Source organism: Erinaceus europaeus, chromosome 12 (genome assembly GCF_950295315.1).
Source record: "Erinaceus europaeus chromosome 12, mEriEur2.1, whole genome shotgun sequence".
Taxonomy (NCBI): Eukaryota; Metazoa; Chordata; class Mammalia; order Eulipotyphla; family Erinaceidae; genus Erinaceus; species Erinaceus europaeus.
This window is the reverse complement of record NC_080173.1, coordinates 55237509-55255185: the sequence shown is the minus strand read 5'-3', so window position 1 is coordinate 55255185 and position 17677 is coordinate 55237509. Positions and strand designations below refer to the sequence as shown.

The window sequence follows — 17677 nt, the reverse complement described above, 5'->3', positions numbered from 1 at the left end:
AAAGGAACCTCAGAGTTGACCCAGGGAGAACATGTTCCTGAAGGCTCCTGCCTCAGGTGCTGGCCCCTAGAAGGCCTCTAATCTCCACCCCACCCCCCTCCCCATACACACATACACAAAAGGCAGGTGGCAGCAGGCACACACTAATATTGAGTGCCCCAGCCCTGTCCTTTAACAAGCAGGAAGTGTGTGGGGGGGATGGGGTGGTGGAGAATGGCTTATGTCCTATAGCTAGGGAAGGGAAGAGTTGGTTTAAGGACTCTGCCTTTAATAATGGCACCTCCTGTCCCAACCCACAAGCCCACCTAATATCCCACTGCTCCCATAAGCCCCATCCTTCCTCAAACACCAGTTCTGGGCTTCAGCCACAGCAAGTCTGTCTGTAGCCACCTTATCTGACTAGGCATTTCACTGCCCCTGTGACCAGGAATATCCCACCACTCAGACTAGTAGCCGCCTGAAGACATGCCGCTCAGGCCCCCTTCTCTGGTGTGGGGAGGCAGACCTCGCTTTTACAAGAGTCCTCTTAAGAGTGGAGCAAAGAGCTAGCCACAGTCACATACCAACCCACATGTGTCATGCCCGACTCTCCCCCTGCATGAGGGCACAATCTCGGGCAAGTCATGCAACCTCTCTGTGGCCCCTTTTTCTCATCAGTAAAATGAGGACGATAAGAAAATTTATCACCTAAGCTGTCAGGAGTACCTGATAGGATTCTGCCTGCAAAGCATGTGACAGGCACACAGCCATCGGTCACAACTGCGGTGGTAGTGCAGATGTGCAGACGGGCAGAGTCGAGCACACTGCAGATACCCATGCCAGGATGGTGATTGTCATCTTTACCACTGAGGAGAGGCAAGCCCCATTTTAACAGAAAACTCGAGGCCATAATAGTGATGTGACCAGTTGAGGCCCCATGGCTACAAGTAACAGAATGGGAATCCATGCTCAGTCATTCTGACCGGATTTTCAGTCCTCTCAAACACTAGCAGGTTCCAGGGGCAAGGGGCACCAAGGTATCCCCCCCAAATGCTCACCTGTACTCTGTGTCTCCAGCAGCTTGTGCATGGAGCTGTAGGGCCCAGGTGTGATACTGAGGCTGGTGAGGGTGGGGGGTCCCGAGGTGGGGACCACCTCCACTAGCGCCTTCTCTTTCAGCATCTCTGGTGGTGGACTGGCGTGCACAGTAGGATATACCTTTCCACTGCCCACAGTCCTGCTTGAGGCCTCAGATGGAGATCGGGGAGGAGGCACCTGGCAGCAGACTGGCTCTAAGTGGCAGTCAGCATGGTAGAAGCTGTGCACAGACTCTGCACTTGCTGGCGTGTCCCTGGAGAGGGCAGGTGTGGAGGGCGGTGGCAACATGAGCCGGTGAGACCCATGGGCATCCCTGTCCTGGATCTCTGGGCTTGCCCTGGTGGCCCTCAGTGTCCCATTGCCCAGGTGGTAATGGTGGTGATGGTGGTGATGGTGGTGTACCAGGTGGTGGACAGATGGGCGACGGTGAGAGCGAGAGCGGCTGCCACTGGTCTGGGGCTCCTGGCCCCCATGGGGTTCTGGGCTGCTTAGCAGCCCAGCCCGCACCCCCACTGCCCGGGAGACTTGGGCCAGCCTGCGGGCTGCTTTCCGGAGGATGTATACCAGATACTTGAGTAGTTCTTCATAGCAGCTTCCTGGCTCTGAGAAGCTGGCCAGGGTACTGGCATTAGACAGGAACCGAACTCGCTGCTCCCGCATCAGCTGGCTTTCCCGTTGCTTGGTCTCAGAGAACTGTGTGGCAATCACCACCAGGCACAGGTTGATCATGAAGAAGGAACCCACCTGTTGGAGTGGGGGCAGGAAGAGGAGATGTCCTAAAGAAACAGAATTCACAGTGCCAGCTAGTATGTGCTGAGCACGGTGCATGCGTCAGGCGCTGGGCTCAATTATCATCCAGGTATTATTCCATTCCACTCTCACAAGAGACTCAGGTAGATGCCTTCGTCATCAACATCTCACAGAGGAGGAAATCACTCAGTTAATGTGCATCAAAGCTCTATGAAAGACTCAGCTAAGCTCTACAGAGCTCCAGAATGCCTCTGGTCACTGTGACCCTACAAGGACATCTCCTGAACGCCCCACCCACCTCGGCATGCCCAACCACAGAGATCCTGAGTAACCCTCTCCAGTTCCCATTATGAGTCCAAGAAGACTCAAAATAAATGAAATCTTGGTTACATGGGATCTCTAAGAATCACATTAAATCAGGTCTTTGAGATCTTGGCAAAAAGACTTCACTAACTCCTGCTTCAAGCCCCAATACTAGTTGTGTGATTTTGAATGAGACCATTAAACCGTGGAACCTCTATCTCTCATGACCACTGGCCATGACTAAATCTCCTTTTCTCTGTTTCTCCTCTTTCCCAACCAGGTGAGAAACGGAACCCTGAACCCTACAGACCAGCCAGGCTGCATCTCTGACCCATGCACAGTACCCCAGCCCCACTGCTGTGCTTCAGTCTCTCTCCAGGACTCTGGGATGGCCACTGCTTGGACAACAGTCCAGAATGAAGGAAATGAATATTTATGGTGACAAAGCAGTTTTTTTTTTCTAGATTGTGTCCTAGTAATTATGATAATTAGCTTCACTAGTGTGATTCCAGAGAGCAGTTTGGAAAGATTTTTCAGGGGGTGTGTGGGAGGATGGAAACGAGGCCCCTTACCTCCCTGTCTGCTCCCCCCACCCAAGCCCAGGGAGAACAGCATAATGAAGACACCAGCTTCCCTGCTCCCTCATGGAATGGTGGGGGTGGGATGAGGCCCAGAGCCTGGATATTCTGGCTTTTCTGAGACAGTAAAGGGCTTGGGGGCAGAAAGGGTGGCCTCAAATACTGGCTATTCTTCAGCCTCTCCCCACCACACATACTTCCCCAAAGCTGCCTTATTCTGTCTCCTTCTCTCTCTGGAGTTTGCCCTAGGTCCTGAGTAGATCTTAATCTCTTGCTTAATCCCTTCTCTCGATAGTTATCCTTCTCTCTGGCCCTGTCACTGGCCTCTTAGTAACTTGGAGACAGGGCTGGACTGGGGGCAGCAACCTGTGTTTGGAGTCTTAGTGACAACCTCTAACTGAATCTGGTGAGCAATCCCTCTGAGATTCCGGGCTGTCCTTTGGGAGTTTGGGGGGGGGGGTCATAATTTCTGCATGTCCCACTTCCACCACCCCCCACATACTTCATGAGGGGGTGGGGTGTGAGGATTAACAGGCAGCAGATGTTACAGCACACATCATCAGAGGTTCTTGCCTAGAGATTAACCCACAGCATATGCAAGGTGCATGGTGATGGGGTCAGACAGATGAGCAGATGCCAGTCTCTTCACCTGCCAAATGGAGACTGTAACAGGATCGTGGTGAGCATGAAATGCACCAGCAATAAAACAGGGCTTAGAACAGCGACTGGAGTGCTCAGTAAACATTAGCAATAAGTGGTAGTGATTAAATCATTAACTCTGAATGGTAGTGATTAAAACTCTTCAGTATTGCTACTTGTGCCCCTATCTTTGCCCCTTCAAGTCCGGGATGATCAGAGAAGGAAGCAGCAGGAGTTCACAAAGTGTTTCTGGACCCCAAATGATAGAAATTTGGGGTGGCACACTCTTTGCAGGATTGTCATTTTAGGACATCTCACTTCTCCCCCCTGCCCCAGCAAGATGCCAACAGTCCTTCCTAGATCTTGTGAAACCAGAATTGCCCTCTGCTACTCCCAGATGCTCCTGAGAAAGACTATACCACCCCAAGTTAAGAACAACTCATTTTATCCAGAAAGGATCAGAAGCCTGGGGTGAGACTGGGGACTTCCTGAGGTGATTGGTCTTACATTTAAAGCAGATGAGAATGCTAAACCATGACCTTACATTTCCCTATGATTTCTCACAATGGATGATCTCTCTTCTGGGTCACTAAGGAACAATGCTCTCTCTGAAGTGACCCTCACATGTTTCCCCAGGACCCCATCCCCAAGGGGGCCTGAGGAGTCACTCACGATGATGAGGAGGATGAAGTAGATGAAGTTGTAGAAGGAATGAGCATCCATCACAAAGTACATGATGTCGACCCAGCCCTCCAGCGTGATGACCTGGGGAGGGAGCAGAAAGGCAGGCTGACTATGGGGGTGGGGCACCCCCAGACAGCCCCTGCCATCTCCTCCAAAGGCCTTGACTCTATGCCAGCCCTGAAAGCCAGTGCCCCCAGCCTGGTCTGTGCCCTTACCTGGAAGATGGCGATCCAGGCATAGCCAATGTTGTCAAAGTTGATGGCGCCCTTGAAAGGGTTGTGCTCTCCAGCAGAGCAGTTGGTGTAGTACTGGTTCCAGTTGACGCAGGTGGTATTGCTGGAGCTGTTGTAGGCCTCATAGTCCAGGCCACAGGGCGGGCCACCACCACCCTCCCCACGTAGTGTGGGCACGCTCCGGCAGGATCGCATGCCGTTCTCCCTTGGCTGGGAGCAGATGAAGGGGCTTTCATCCTCGTTCTCAGTCTGGTAATAGGGCTCCAGGCCCACACTCAGGGGGCTGCAGAGGGGGAAGTGGTGAGGCCCAAGGAGAATGGAGAGGGTGTCAAGGCATGCTAGGGAAGCAGGGCAGGATGCAGACTCAGAGAGGGGCGAGGACTGGCAGGCACAGATGGGGTGTGTGGACGGAGTATAAGGACTGAGTGTGAAACACTAAAGTCATGATATTGGATGGTCACATCTTAGGTTAAAGTGACTGCACATTATGATTAGTGAGGAACTTCTAAAAGTCCCCCATGCTGAACCCGAGACTCTTAAGATTAGAATCCACTGTGGGTGCAGCCCAGGTGACCCCAACACAAAGCCACCTCTGAGAGAACCAGCCGGGTTTTCCATATGAGCAGGGGTGGGGGTGTCAAGAGCAGCAAGGACCCAGAAAGGCCCAGCCCCCCAGCAGCCTCACACATGCACCACTCACAGGCTGAAATTCTCTGGCAGGAAGCATCGGTTCCGCAGCAGCCCTGCCCACAGCTGGACGCCAACAATGCCGAAGATGAAGAAGACGAAGAAGCAGAGCAGCAGGACGTTGCCCAGCATGGGCAGCGTGTCCAGCAGCAGCGTGACGAGGATGCGCATGCCTGTGGTGGGGGCAGAAGCCACGCTGGGGGGGAGGTGGGAGGGCTGGCCAAGCAAGGCTGGATGCCAAGGACCTGGCAGCTCTCCCAAAGGGGTCCCCTGGGACCTTGAGGCTGAGCCTGCCAGCTCACAGGGGGGGGGGTGTAGTGCACACCTCTTACTCTTCAGGCAGCCTTTGTAGCCCCTGACCCCTACACCCTCTCTGGGCCAAGCCACAATGCCAGTGCTCTTGTCACCTCGGGTTGGTGGTTTCCAAAACACTCCTGCACCAGAGCCCACTGACTTGCCCAATTTTCTGATGACATCACCCTCCATTTAGAGATGAAGATGGAAGCTCAGAGTACAGACATACTTGTCCAGTATCACAGAGCTGCTGAAGTTAGGTGCAGGGTCTTAAATCCAGGTGCATGCGCTCTTCATCTCTCCCTCTCTCCTCTTGTTCTTCTCTCACCACCCACACTACCTAAGTTGTCACCACAGCACCCAATAGGGAAACAGAGGTCTAGACCACCTGGAAGGCCATGAGAGGGTTGAAATCTCAATTTGAGAGCCTGCTCCTCAGCAGAGGCTGATGTACTCTGCACTTCACGGGTTCAAGACCTTGCCCTGAGCCTGTTCTGTTTAGTCCAGATAACCAAATCAAGACCTCCTCCTGGAAAGCCACCACCACCTGGCTCAGGAAGCCTTATACAGGCACTGGCCCCCTTCCCATTCCGAGGTTAAGGACCCAACCAGCCCACACAAGCTGAGCCAGCCCCAGGACAGCACCTTGTCCAGCACACAGAACTCTAATGGCTGGTTTTGACTCCCAAAGAGCCACTTCCAGGACCCCAGCCCTCTCCAAGAATAGTTGGTCCAAGCAGTCACGAATGAACCCTCCACTGCAGCTGCCCTGCCCCCGACTGCTAGTCCCATCTCTGACTCCATCCCTCTCCCTTCTCCAGCACCACCTCCCTCAGCTCCTCTATGCTCCAACTGAGATCAATTCCTCAGGGTTCGAATTCATTAAGGGAATTACACCAGCGGTTAGACAGAGGCCTATAAATCTGGCAGCCATCACCTGAGGTGGGAGGGGAGGGGAGGGAAGGCATGCCACCACTCCAACGGCACCCCAACACACTGAGCAGCTCTGCCCACCCAGAGGAGCCACATCACACAGACACACACAGCCATGCACATGGCTGCTTCACCAGGTGCAAAAATCCAGAAAGATGCCCCTACCACTACCACCCCTTCAACTGTGACCCAAGCATCTTGTGTAGGTTGTGGGGTCACTAAGGGGGCCTGAGCAGGGGGAGAGGGGGCAGGATGTAGAGGGAATTTGAGCTGCCAAAGCTTCTCTGGCTCAGGAAAACCTATGCGGTTTAATTTAGATAATGGTCCCCGGCAGGCAGTCGGCTGCTGCAATGGGAAGAAGGGGGTGGGAGGGAGAAGGAAGGGGACACAGGCAGGAGAGTGAGGCATGGGGCAGCCCTGGCATTCAGTTTGGTCAGCATGGTCTCAGTGTCGAGAACCAGACCCCAGCCGAGGCTGCTCTGGCTGTAAAAAGGCCACCTGTTTTGTACCCACTGCCCTCCCCTTTTCTCTGGGGGCACTCTGGCTGAAAGAAAGTGGTCACCTGAGACGTTTCTGAGACTCTGACTAGCAACTGGGCTGAAAAGAGGGATGGGGGTCTTCCCAAGCAAAGCCCAAAGCGTCCCAAGGGTGGAAGGGCTCCTTATGGTTGTGGTTGACCCAGCTCCCCAGTGAGCCCCACTCTGATGAATTTGTCTCAGAGCACTCAGCCCAGAGTGGTCTGTGAGTGGCCAGGGGGCTGGAGTGGAAGCAGGGATGGTCTATGATGTCCATAGTTTCCCTCAGGGCTGTCCAGAGGCTGAGGACCAGGGGGTCACTCACTGGGCACACGGTTAATGGCCCTGAGCGGTCGCAGCACTCGGACTGTCCTGACGGCTGAGAAGCTGACGTTCTGCAGGTCCAACGAATACTCCAGCATCCTACAGGGAGGGGCCCAAAAACAGGCCCTTTGAGTCTGAGGCCACAATGGGGGGAGGGGTTGTCGAAAGAGTCCCATAGGAATCCTGCCCTCACCTCCCTCCAAGAGAATCCAAAAAGCCAGGTCTCTATCTAGGGGCAAGATCACCCCCAAGTGAAGGACAGACTCCACATCATCAGAGAATAAATGAGGCAGGTGTGACTGGAGGGGGCATGAAGAGGCTTGAAGGCAGCATTTTTGTAGGCAGGGGTGGGAGCTGGCCTTGAACTTATGTCCTGGGAAAGCAACTGGGTCCTTCTATTACCCTCCCACCCATGGCCCCACCCCTTACCCTGCAATGACGATGAAAAAGTCAAGCCGGTTCCAAGTGTCTCCCAGGTAACACTTTTTCCCAAAGATGCCCAAGGCCACCATCTTCACAACCATCTCCACAGCGAAGAAGGCGAAGATGAAGTCATCAAAGGCCTGATGTGGGGGTGAGAGGCTGCTGAAACTTGGGGGGGACACCCCCACCCCCCACAGGGGGATCAGAGAAGGAGTAGGGTGAGAGGGTTAGGGCAGGAGCTGAGCACTGACCCCACCACACCCCCTCTCACCTGCAAGATCCGGCAGCGCTGAGAGTCACAAGCAATGTCTTCACATGGCCGGAACATGCCCAGGGTCACGCAGTTGAGAAGGATAACCAACATACTGATGCGCTCAAACCAGGTACCCAGGTAGTTAAGGAAACAGCTGGCCAACACTGGAGCTGAGCCTGACTCCCCACACCCAGCCCTGGCACTTCCTGCTTCTTGATCCCATCTGAGCTGTAACCTAGGCAGCAAGAGGGCCCTGGGATATGCATCAGACTCACTTCCAGTCCCACTGCCACCTCATACATCTCCCCTCTCTAGATCCAACACCCTCATCTACAAAGTAGGAAGAGCCACAAATACCCGGACTGTTTGCACAATCCACTTGGGGAAATAAATCGATTGTGCTGGTGGAAATACCAGACACCAAGAATTTGCTGCTGGATGTGAATTCTTATTTCCCCAACTCATAGGGAAGATGTGAGAAGCAAATGAGACAACGTATGTGGATGTGTGACATCAACCCAAAGTTGGGCCATGCCTGCCTGACAGTTTATCAAGCACATTCACACCACACCACACCCGATGCTCACGACAATCCTGGGGAGGATCTCAAGGAGATCATCTTCTTCCCCAGAATCCTAAGAAACTGAGGTCTAGACATCCCAAAGTCATGTGCTAGGTCACAAGAAAAGCCAGGATTAGACTGGAGTTTCCAAGCTTGCAGTTCAAGTGACCTGTCCTAGACTACCTCCCATTACTTTTTTTTTTTTTTTTTTTGGCTGCTTGGAGGTGTGAGAAGGGAAGTCATGACCATCAGTCACCAGAAGGTTAGACAGATGGATCTGAGGGTCCAGAGCTGTACCCCCCCTTCTGCCCAAGGCTGTTTCATCATCAGCCCCCCCCCCCCCCAGCCTCTTAGAGCCCTGAAATGGCCTCTGGACACATTCTCACACAGAAAGTACAGAACTCTACGCACAATGTCTTGTGCTGGGTACAAGTCCCCAGTCCCTGCAGAGTAGACAGTTCCCTGCACACACAGACCATACTGTCATCATAATTCCCAGTAGAGTAGTGGGTCCCATTGGACCCATTAAAGCAGACCACTCTGCATCAGAGGAGTGGGGTTTCTATTGAGGCTTACATCCTGCCCATGCATAGGAGAATGTACAAAATAGCCTCTAAACTCTAGAAGGTTCTGGGTGCCAGACTCATAGTGACCAAGCATTCAATTTTGCTCAAGGAAAATCTGGAGTGGGTGGTGCACAAAGAGGCTAGGAAAAGAAGAGAGTGGAGGTGTGGGGGAAGGAAGAGGGCTTGGGGGTGAAGGTGGAAAGCCACACTCAGCAGGGGCCCACAGCAAATAGAATCATCCTATCAGAATCCCACATCTAGGGCCAGGGAGACAGCATTATGTTTATGCAAAACACTCTCATTCCTGAGAATCTGAGGTTCCAGGTTCAATTCCCAGCACCACCATAAACAAGAGCTGGGCAGTGGTCTGGTCTTTCTCTATTTCTTTTTCTGTTTTTCTCTCATTAAAATAAAATATTTAAAAAAAAAGAGTCCCACATGATAAATAAGACTTTGGCCAAGAACCCAAGGACTTTACCCCATGTGGGTACAGTCAGAACCCTCCTCTATGCTGATCCTCAAGCAGCACTCCTTCCCAAACCCCCACAGCACCCTAAGTCCCCACCCCAACCCCCAAACCTCCTACCTCGCCTCTGTCACCTTGGCCCTTTCCACTCTAATTCACATCTCCCCCCATGGAGAGGTATTAGAAAGGTCCCAAGATGTCCCCAAGTACTTCCTTAACTACCACCTCCTCAGCAGCAGAATGTGATGGTTTTTGTTGTTTGGATTTTGTTTGTTTGCTTGCTTGTTGTTTTTGGTTTTTTTTTTTTTTTTTGGTTTTTCTTTTTAAGCAAAATTAGTTCTAGGTTTGGGGGTAAATAGATGGAAGGGAAAAATAAAGAGTGTCCTGTTTCTGCAGAGTTATTTTTCCTGAGTGGAACAGAGCCCAATGGGTCTCTCCCCAAAATCGGCGTTACGGGTCACCCTGGAAAGAGTGTGGTTGGGGGGAGACAAGGAGGGAGTTCCTGTCTCTATCACCTGGATGGGAAAGACATAACTACCCTCAAGAACTCCCCAAACTAAGCATTCTTCTGTCCTCTATAAGGAGAAGGGTACAGAAGTCCTCCCAAGTGATCAGATGCCTCCACAAGGGTGGTTCTCCTGGGAGGAGGGATCCTATATGGATCCCCTCTAATAGCAGTGATTCTATTGCCTTTTTCCAGTTATGACCATGTGACCCTCCCCCAGGAAGCTGTATCAGCTCCCCTGCTGCTGCAGGGAATCTCTGATATATCTCCATATCCCCTACAGAGCTTAGAGTGGTACCTAGCATATAGCATATGATCACAGATGAAAAGAATGAATGAATGAATGAATCAGTCAATCAACCAATCTGTCTCTCCCTTACAAGCCAGATATATTTCCTCATTCATGTTTTCCTGCCTTGTTTGCCTGCATAATAGAGGAGCTGGACCTCTTTCTGTCCCCATCTTTCACACAGGGACTCTTACAGTCACAGCTGGCCTAAATAATCCCACCCTCAGTTCTTAGCCACAGAAGCCCCTTCTGAAAGATTTGCTTAGAAGGCCATCTTACTTTCAAGTATATCCTGCCTGTGCTCAGCCTCTCCTCTCTCCCACAAGTAGACAGAGAGGACACTGAGGCACAGGAATATTTGGAACAGCCTGAATCAAGAATAAATCACGAGGTCTTTCACCCTTCTCACAATAGGACTCGTTTCCTTGGGAATGTGGCCGTATGTCACTGTGTGATGTTCCCCTGTTGCCATAGCAACAGAAGGATGTGTCACCAGGTGGCGTGGATTTTTTGCCATGGTAAAGAGACACCCCCTTCCATCCATGAACTCCTCTTACACAGGCTACTGTCTTGTCCTCATATAAGGAAAGGGAAAGTGAGGAGACCCACAGGTTACCAGGTTGAAGGAACCATGTGACAAATCCCCATGGCAACCAAAGGATGGGGGACATTGGTTGCCATGGCAACTGAGAGAGACCTGTGCAGTCACATGACTACTGTTGCCATGGTGACTGTCCAGGCTGGAGTAGATCCCAAAGGGGGGGGAGAAGGGGAAAGGATCTTTATACTCTTCACAACCCACCATCAACAACAGAGAGAAAGGAAATAAAAGGGCAAGGAATCCCACTTACATCCCTCCTCCTCTTCTCCCTCCAGGAAAGAGAACTACTGCATGTTATCTGCACAACTGAGTTGGCCTTGTGGGCCTTTATCTGGAGCCCCTGCCTGGCCTGGCAGTTATAAGGAAGAGAGAGGGAGGTGGGGACAGGCAGGACAGTGTGGGTAGGGTACCTTCATGGGTATCGAGCTATACCTATACCCAGAGGTATGACCAGAGGACAGCAGGCCCTCTGGTCGCTCCATTCTCCACCAGGAGCATGGAAATCTGAGGCTGAAGAGGGCCCAGAATGAAAAAGACCTGGACCCAGGAACTCTGGCCTCCTAAATCCAGTCTGAGGAGGGTGGATTCTTGTCTGACCTACTCCATGGGGAGGACAGTGTCTCTTAGACCCAGCATTCCACCAGCTGGGGCAGAACACAGGGCTGAGCAGCACAGCTGGTGCTAAGGGAGGCTGAAAGGGGGATTCCCCAGCATAGCAGCCCCCGCCCCCAACAAGTCAGTTCCTAGTGGTCACCGCCAGCTCTAGTGTGTGGGTGTGCGGAGAGAGAGGCTTCCAGCTGAACTGAAAACTGAAGCCTGAAGAAAGGCAGCCAGCCCCACCCAGAGACAGAGACGTGAGACATGGAGACACAAGAGAGCAGGCCTGCTGGAATCTTTGGGAGGGGAAATAGGCCAGAAATCTGATTCAAAAGTCTGTGACTGTGTGTGTGTGCGTGCGCGCGCATGTCTGCATGTGTGAGCAGTTGTGTCTGTCGCCATCCTGGCTGAGGCAGGCAGGGTGGGGTGAGAGCTGGGGCGGGAGCAGGCAAGGGTAAGGGGAGGGGGGGCTGTGTGGTGGGGGTAACCCCAGGAATGGCTCCAACTGGCACTAAGAGTGACAAGGAGTCCCCTAACAGTTTGGTGGGGCAGAGTGGGTATGTGACCCAGAAGGAATATGGGTCTAGAAGGGGGGGGAGTGAAACTGATTCCTCCAAGCCTTGGTCAGTTCCCAGCCTCAATCCTACTCCCCAGAACCTCTTTAGAAAGCCTTGGGTTTGACAATGAACAAGAATTGGTGGAGAGGGAGGAAGAATTCCTTCCCTCCATTTCTTCTGAGGACCAAAATGGAGACTGTTCCCTAGGTAAAAGAAATAGGCAGAACTGGGGACCCTGGGACAGTGGCAGGAGAAGCTCCTGGAATCCCTGGTGCCCCCTCCCCTCCAGACACGCATACTCAGACACACACAGTGACGCAGTCACACACTCACACTCACTTCTGGAAGCCATTAGGGCTCCTGCTGCTGGCTGGGGCCTCCCCCTTCTCCCCCCCCACTCCTGGCAGACTCCCCTCTTCCCCTCTGGCCCCCCTCCCACTCCCCCTCTCTCGGCATCCCAAATGCCAGCCTGTGATTTCCAAATGAGAAAAAGCTGTGCTGGGCTCTGAGCTTGGAGAAACTCCTACACAAACTTCCAGATGTGACACAACAGCCGGAGAGGGAATGCTCAGGATCTCCTTCCCCGGAGGGAGGGGACACACTCCTTCACACTTGAAGAAACACTATTAGAAAACCCAACACCCCCCCCTATAACCTGGGGAGAGGGGTTCCCAGCTCTAAACTGACAGTGAGCAATCCTGTTCTCATCATATCTAGTGTGCACTTCTGGGCCCTTCCCTTGCTTTTCCTCCGTGTACACACACACACACACACACACACACACACACACACCACTTTCTACCTGGGTCTAGATCTCCTCTCTAGGAAACCTGGTCTCTTAAAAGCTGTGGTGGAAAGGAGGCAGAAAAGAATGCTAAGAGCCTGAGTAGCTTCTATGAGTTGGGAGGGGAGGTGGGGGGAGAAGAGTATGTCTCTCAAGCTCAGAGTGTAGAAGAACCCAGTGGGGTCAAGGGAGGTGTCACAGATACCAAAAAAGAGAATCCAAATAGCTGAAGCCCAAGAGTAAGTTCAAAACCTCTCTAGTGGTACAAATACAGATTTCTCTTGACACCTAGATGGGATGAGAGAAGTTGGGGTGGGGCACAGCTTAGGCAGACCCTTACCCCCCCCCAAACAATTACTGTGAGCCAATCCTGGCACAGCAGCTTACCCAGACCTAGCAATGCGGAAAGCCTTACATCCCAACAGAACCCCAACCCCAAGATGGGCACTTTGCTTCCACCTCTCTTACCTCAGTCCAGTCCTCAACTCTTGTCCCCTCAACCGCCCCCCCCAGACTGTCCACTTGCACTTAGAGACAGGCAGGCAGGCAGGCAGGCAGGGAGATGCTTGGCCAAGAGGTCTGTGCTCTACAGAGAAGGAAAGAAAGGGCAATGATGTCTGTCTCATCCCTTGGCCCCTGGGAAGGAGGGTTGGAACTAGAGCCTTTCCCCATATGTGGAGACCGACCGTGAATGGTTAGAGACAGAGAGGAGGGATGCCCAGAGCCCATCTCTGTCAGAAATGTTTATTCTCCATCCCCATCTCTGCTACTGATAAAGGGGTCAGGAGTGGGGTGTGGGGGGCCCAAGACAGCAGGTTCACAGGCCTTTCCAGTCCCCACCTCTATCTGCAGTTCAAAGGAAAAAGAAGGGTTAAAGGTTGGTGGAAGAGAAGCTGTGATAAGGGGGTTTCCTGCAAAAGACCCCAAGGGTATAGAGAAGGAGGTGGGGGGGACAACACCAAGCTCACATTCCTGCTTTGCATACTAGAGGCAGCAGAGCTGTAGAGAGTGAGGGTGGCACCAAGATTCCCCCCCCTTCACCAAAGCAGAGTCCCAGCTGGGCTCTCAGGGGTTACAAAAGACCCCAGATGGCCAGTCCTTGCTCCAAGGGGGATCCACACATGCAAAAAGGAAGCAGAAGCCACTGTAATGACCTGGAAGGATAGCATGACCCCCTTTTTTTCTGTCAGGAGCAAGGCCCACCAGGGAGCCTGTAGCCCCACACCAGTCAAGCAGTGCTTTGTGTCAGGGGGTGAGATGGGGGAGGCCCTGGGGGGGGGTGACCAGGTGGGACACAGGGTGCTGCAGCATCAGACCTACCACCCTGGGCTCGCATTCTCTAAATCCATCCAAGGAGTAGACACTGGGAGAGTGGATTGACCCTTCTCTCAGTAGGACTAACTCAGTCTCAAAGTGTCCCACCTACTGGGGGTGGGCTTCGGCCCCCCACACCTGCTGGGCAATCTGAAGTAAGCAGTCTTTATTTGTGAAAGGGAAGGAGTAACTTGGGTCTGCTTAATCCCATCCCCCCAACAAAGCTCTTGCTAGTCTTTTCCTCCACAATAAAAATAAAATAAAATAAAATAAAATAAAATAAGATAAAATAAAAATCTAACACAAAACTCTCCGACCAACCTCAATCACTCCACAATAAAGAATGGGGGGAAGGAGGGAGGCCCTGGGCTCCCACTCTGGGGGCAGACAGCTTCCCCTCCACCACATCTTGTTCTCATTCTGCGCCCCTGACATCAGCCGCCGCCGGAATCTCCTTGTTGTGCCTCCAACCCGCGGGGTGGGGGTGTGTGTGGGGGGGTTAAGACCTGGTCCCGCCCCCCACCCCCATCTCCCTCTGGGTCACTAAAAACCTCAGCCTCACGAGCCAGGTGGGGGTGGGGCTTGGGATCAGGCCCCAGAATCTACCGCAAACTTTGGAGCGGGGGCAGGAGGGAAGCCCAAGAGATTGCGGTTCCCCCTCCCCCGTCCCCGCAGCTTCCTTTCCACCCCACCCCACCCCACCCCCCAGACTCGGAAACCCAACCCAGCTAGCTAACCGGCAGCGGGCAGAGTAGAGCACCCAGACTCCCGAAGCTTCTCACATCTGGAGGATGGCGACCCTCCCCAGCCCACATCTGGAGAGCATCCAGCTGCAAATCAGCGGGCACGTCTCCTCTCTATTACTGGCCTGGATCCCAACCCTCCAAAGAGGACCGCGAGGTGTGTGTACTGAGGTGGGGCTCGCCAGGAGGATCCGCCAAACCTGCCAGAGCATTAAGACGACACCTACCCTCCTCAGTAGCCCCCTCCCCTCTGCCTAATCGCCCAGCTCACTTCTCCGACTCACCCGGCTTTCGGCTTTCGGTCCCCATCTGGCGGCAAGGCCCGCCCCCCTGCGGACCCCCCAGCCCGCGCCGGCCGTCGTGCCCGGGAGGATATGGGTTACAGACCGTGCGGAGACACCAGCTCCGCGGGCGACTGTCCTGGCTCAAGTAGAAGAAAACCACCGGGGCTAGCGCGGGGTACGGCAGCCCCTCCGCCTCGGAGTCCGCGCTGCCCGGGTCCTTCTCCGCCGACCCCGGCTCAGGCTGTCCCCCGGTCCCCGACAGGTCGTTGAGCCGCATGAAGCTCCCGGGCTGTCCTGACTCCTCGGCGCCCGCTCCATCCTCCTCGTCCATCCTCTGGCCAGCTGGGGCACCGGGCGTTCTCAAGAGGGGCGAGCGGCGCCCCTCGGAGGAGGTGTCCTCACGCAATCGGAGGGCCCCGGCGGGGGCGCATCGGGGGAACTCTAGGGCGCAGGCTGAGCCCCCAGGAGGGCCAGTTCAGCCCAGCTCCCCCAACCCGCAGGGACATGCTGCCCGCGGGAAGCCTGGTGGCAGGGAAGCCCCGCCCGGCGCAAGTCCCTCTTCCCCAGGGCCCCGGGCCACCCTCCCCTCCAGGCCAGCCGGCCGGCTCCCCCTCACTTTGTTCCGGCTTCTTCGCTTCGCGCCCAGGCTCTGGTTGCCCGATTCGGCGCTACCTTCGGCAAAGCAGCCCCGAGAGGGGGAGAGAGGAGGGGGCAGGGGGCGCGGGGCCTGGGGAGGGGCGCCCCCTCTTTGCGAAGCACAGCTGGAGCAGGATCTAAGGGGTCAGCATCGTCCCGGCTCCGCGCCAGCAGAGGCGGGGGGAGGGGAGGAGGGCTCTCTTTGGGGGTGGGTTTGGAGGGGTGGGGGGCGGCCCCTTCCTCCTCCCCGCGGCGGGCTCGCAGTCTGGGAGGGGCGGGGAGACGGTGGGGGGCCGTCCCGAACGGGGTGGAGGCGGAGATGCTGCCGCCGCCGCCGCGATTGCTGCTGCTGCCGTAGCTGTCGCCGGCGCCACTGCCGCCTCCTCCGGCGGAGATGCCGAGCGAGCGAGCGAGCGAGCGAGCGAAAGCGGCTGCGAGGAGCCCGGCGCACACCACAGCTGGATCCCTCACTCCAACTTCAAGCCTCGGCCCCGCCTCTCCCCTGCCAGCCTCGCAGCCAATCGCCGCGCACCGCCGGCCCCGAGCCGCGCGCCTATTGGCTGGCCGCCGTGGCAGTGCGGGCGGGGGCGCCGCGAAGAGGACCACAGCTGGAATCTGGTTCCCACCCCAAAGCCCAGAACCGCCTCCCTCCCTTCCCCTTACCCCTGGGTGTGCTCCCGCAGGCCGGAGCCAATTACACTGCTTCCCAGGCCGAACCCACTTTCCTATTGGCCGCTGGGGTCTCTGGGAGTCCCCTGGAGGGAGCCTCGGGGAATCGGAGTTATTTGGTGCGAGGTCCTGGGATGGCGCCACCAGCCCCCGGGCATCCTTTGTCCAGTGCCCCAGAATTGTACCACAGCTGGAGGGCGGGGCTCCGCTGTGAGAGAGCCTAGAGAAGGGAGGAAACGGATTGGGGACAAGAGGTGTGACCTGGGTCCCAGAGCAAACTCTACCCGGTTCATCGCCCACCCTAGAGTTCAGACTGAGAGCGCGCGACTGGAGAATGGGAGGAACTAAGCGGGAGGTCCTGGGGATGGGGCCTCAGGCCAGAGGGAGGACGGCCTTGGGCAAAACAACGGAAAGGTTGAGGTAACGAGGACACTGCGTGGCCTTCATCACCTCTGGGGGCTTGTAGATCTGGCTCACAGGTTCACTTCTGTAACTTTGACCCTGACCTCTTAGCCTTGGCCCGCTTGTCATTCTCACGGGCCTGACCTTTATCCTGACCTTTATCCTGTCTGTCCCTAGGGTTCTTCTGGACAGTGTGAACCCCACCCGGGGGCTTCGCTCTTGACTGCGCAGCCTCAGGCAGCTCACACCAGATCCTTGCATCCCCAAGAGAGGCTGTAGAGCAGAAGTGAACCCTGTGAAGGAATCTGCGGGGACTGGAAGAACAGAGAAGGGGCTTCGATGGCTCGCCAGACTTGCAAAATCTCACCAAACCTTCACTTTGTGCCTCGGTGTTCCCTCTTCTCTTCTCTTCTCTTCTCTTCTCTTCTCTTCTATTCTCTTCTCTTCTCTTCTCTTCTCTCCTCCCCTTCTCTTTCTCTCTTTCTCTCTCCCTCCCTCCCTCGAGTTTCCCTGTGGTTTGTGGGGAGGCTGTCCACAGACAGACTCGCGGGGTAGTCCTCGCAGCCTTTCGCCCCCGGCCGAGTGGGTACTCTCTGCGGCGTCCTCAAAGCGCACATACACTCTCAGACCCCCATCCGTGCCTGCCTCACCTTCTCAAGTCCCCGGCTGCGTCTGCTCCCTCTAGCTGCTGGCGGCGTCACCCCCAAAAGGTTGTGTGTACCTGGGAGCGAAGCACCGTTGGGCACTAGGGGTGAGGCGGGGCGGGCACGGAGGACTGGACATAGGGAAGCACTTCCCCAATCTCTGCGGGAGGTGTAGACACCGCGGGGCTGGGCGTTGACGCCACTGCGGAGAAACGCAGCGGGATGGACAGGATGACCTCGGGCCCCCGCCCCCTCCCCCCACACCGCGGCGTTCTGCGCTTTCCCAAGGCTGCGCCACCCACGCGGCCTCAGTGGGCCTCCCGCCGCGCGCGGGGTGGCTGTCTGGGCGCTCTCCTGAGCGGGTT

At 55.2% G+C, this 17677-nt stretch overlaps 1 protein-coding gene across 18 annotated transcripts in view; it reads right to left on the bottom strand.

The window, feature by feature from the left end:
- The window catches only part of CACNA1G (calcium voltage-gated channel subunit alpha1 G), a 69617-nt gene extending 54050 nt beyond the window's left edge, over positions 1–15567 (bottom strand). For 4 of the 18 annotated variants that reach the window (XM_060203738.1, XM_060203739.1, XM_060203740.1 and 1 more), the window contains exons 1-8: positions 15055–15565; positions 7712–7824; positions 7447–7580; positions 7019–7116; positions 4965–5124; positions 4247–4547; positions 4020–4112; positions 1038–1821 (exon numbers count right to left, since the gene is read on the bottom strand). In XM_060203738.1, coding sequence (XP_060059721.1) covers positions 1038–1821; positions 4020–4112; positions 4247–4547; positions 4965–5124; positions 7019–7116; positions 7447–7580; positions 7712–7824; positions 15055–15292 — 1921 coding nt within the window. In that variant the 5' untranslated portion in view covers positions 15293–15565. Of the gene's footprint in view, positions 1–1037; positions 1822–4019; positions 4113–4246; positions 4548–4964; positions 5125–7018; positions 7117–7446; positions 7581–7711; positions 7825–15054 lie in introns of all 18 variants that reach the window. The other 14 variants (XM_060203726.1, XM_060203727.1, XM_060203730.1 and 11 more) reach the window with 6 other exon arrangements.
- Between the last annotated feature and the right edge of the window lie 2110 nt (positions 15568–17677).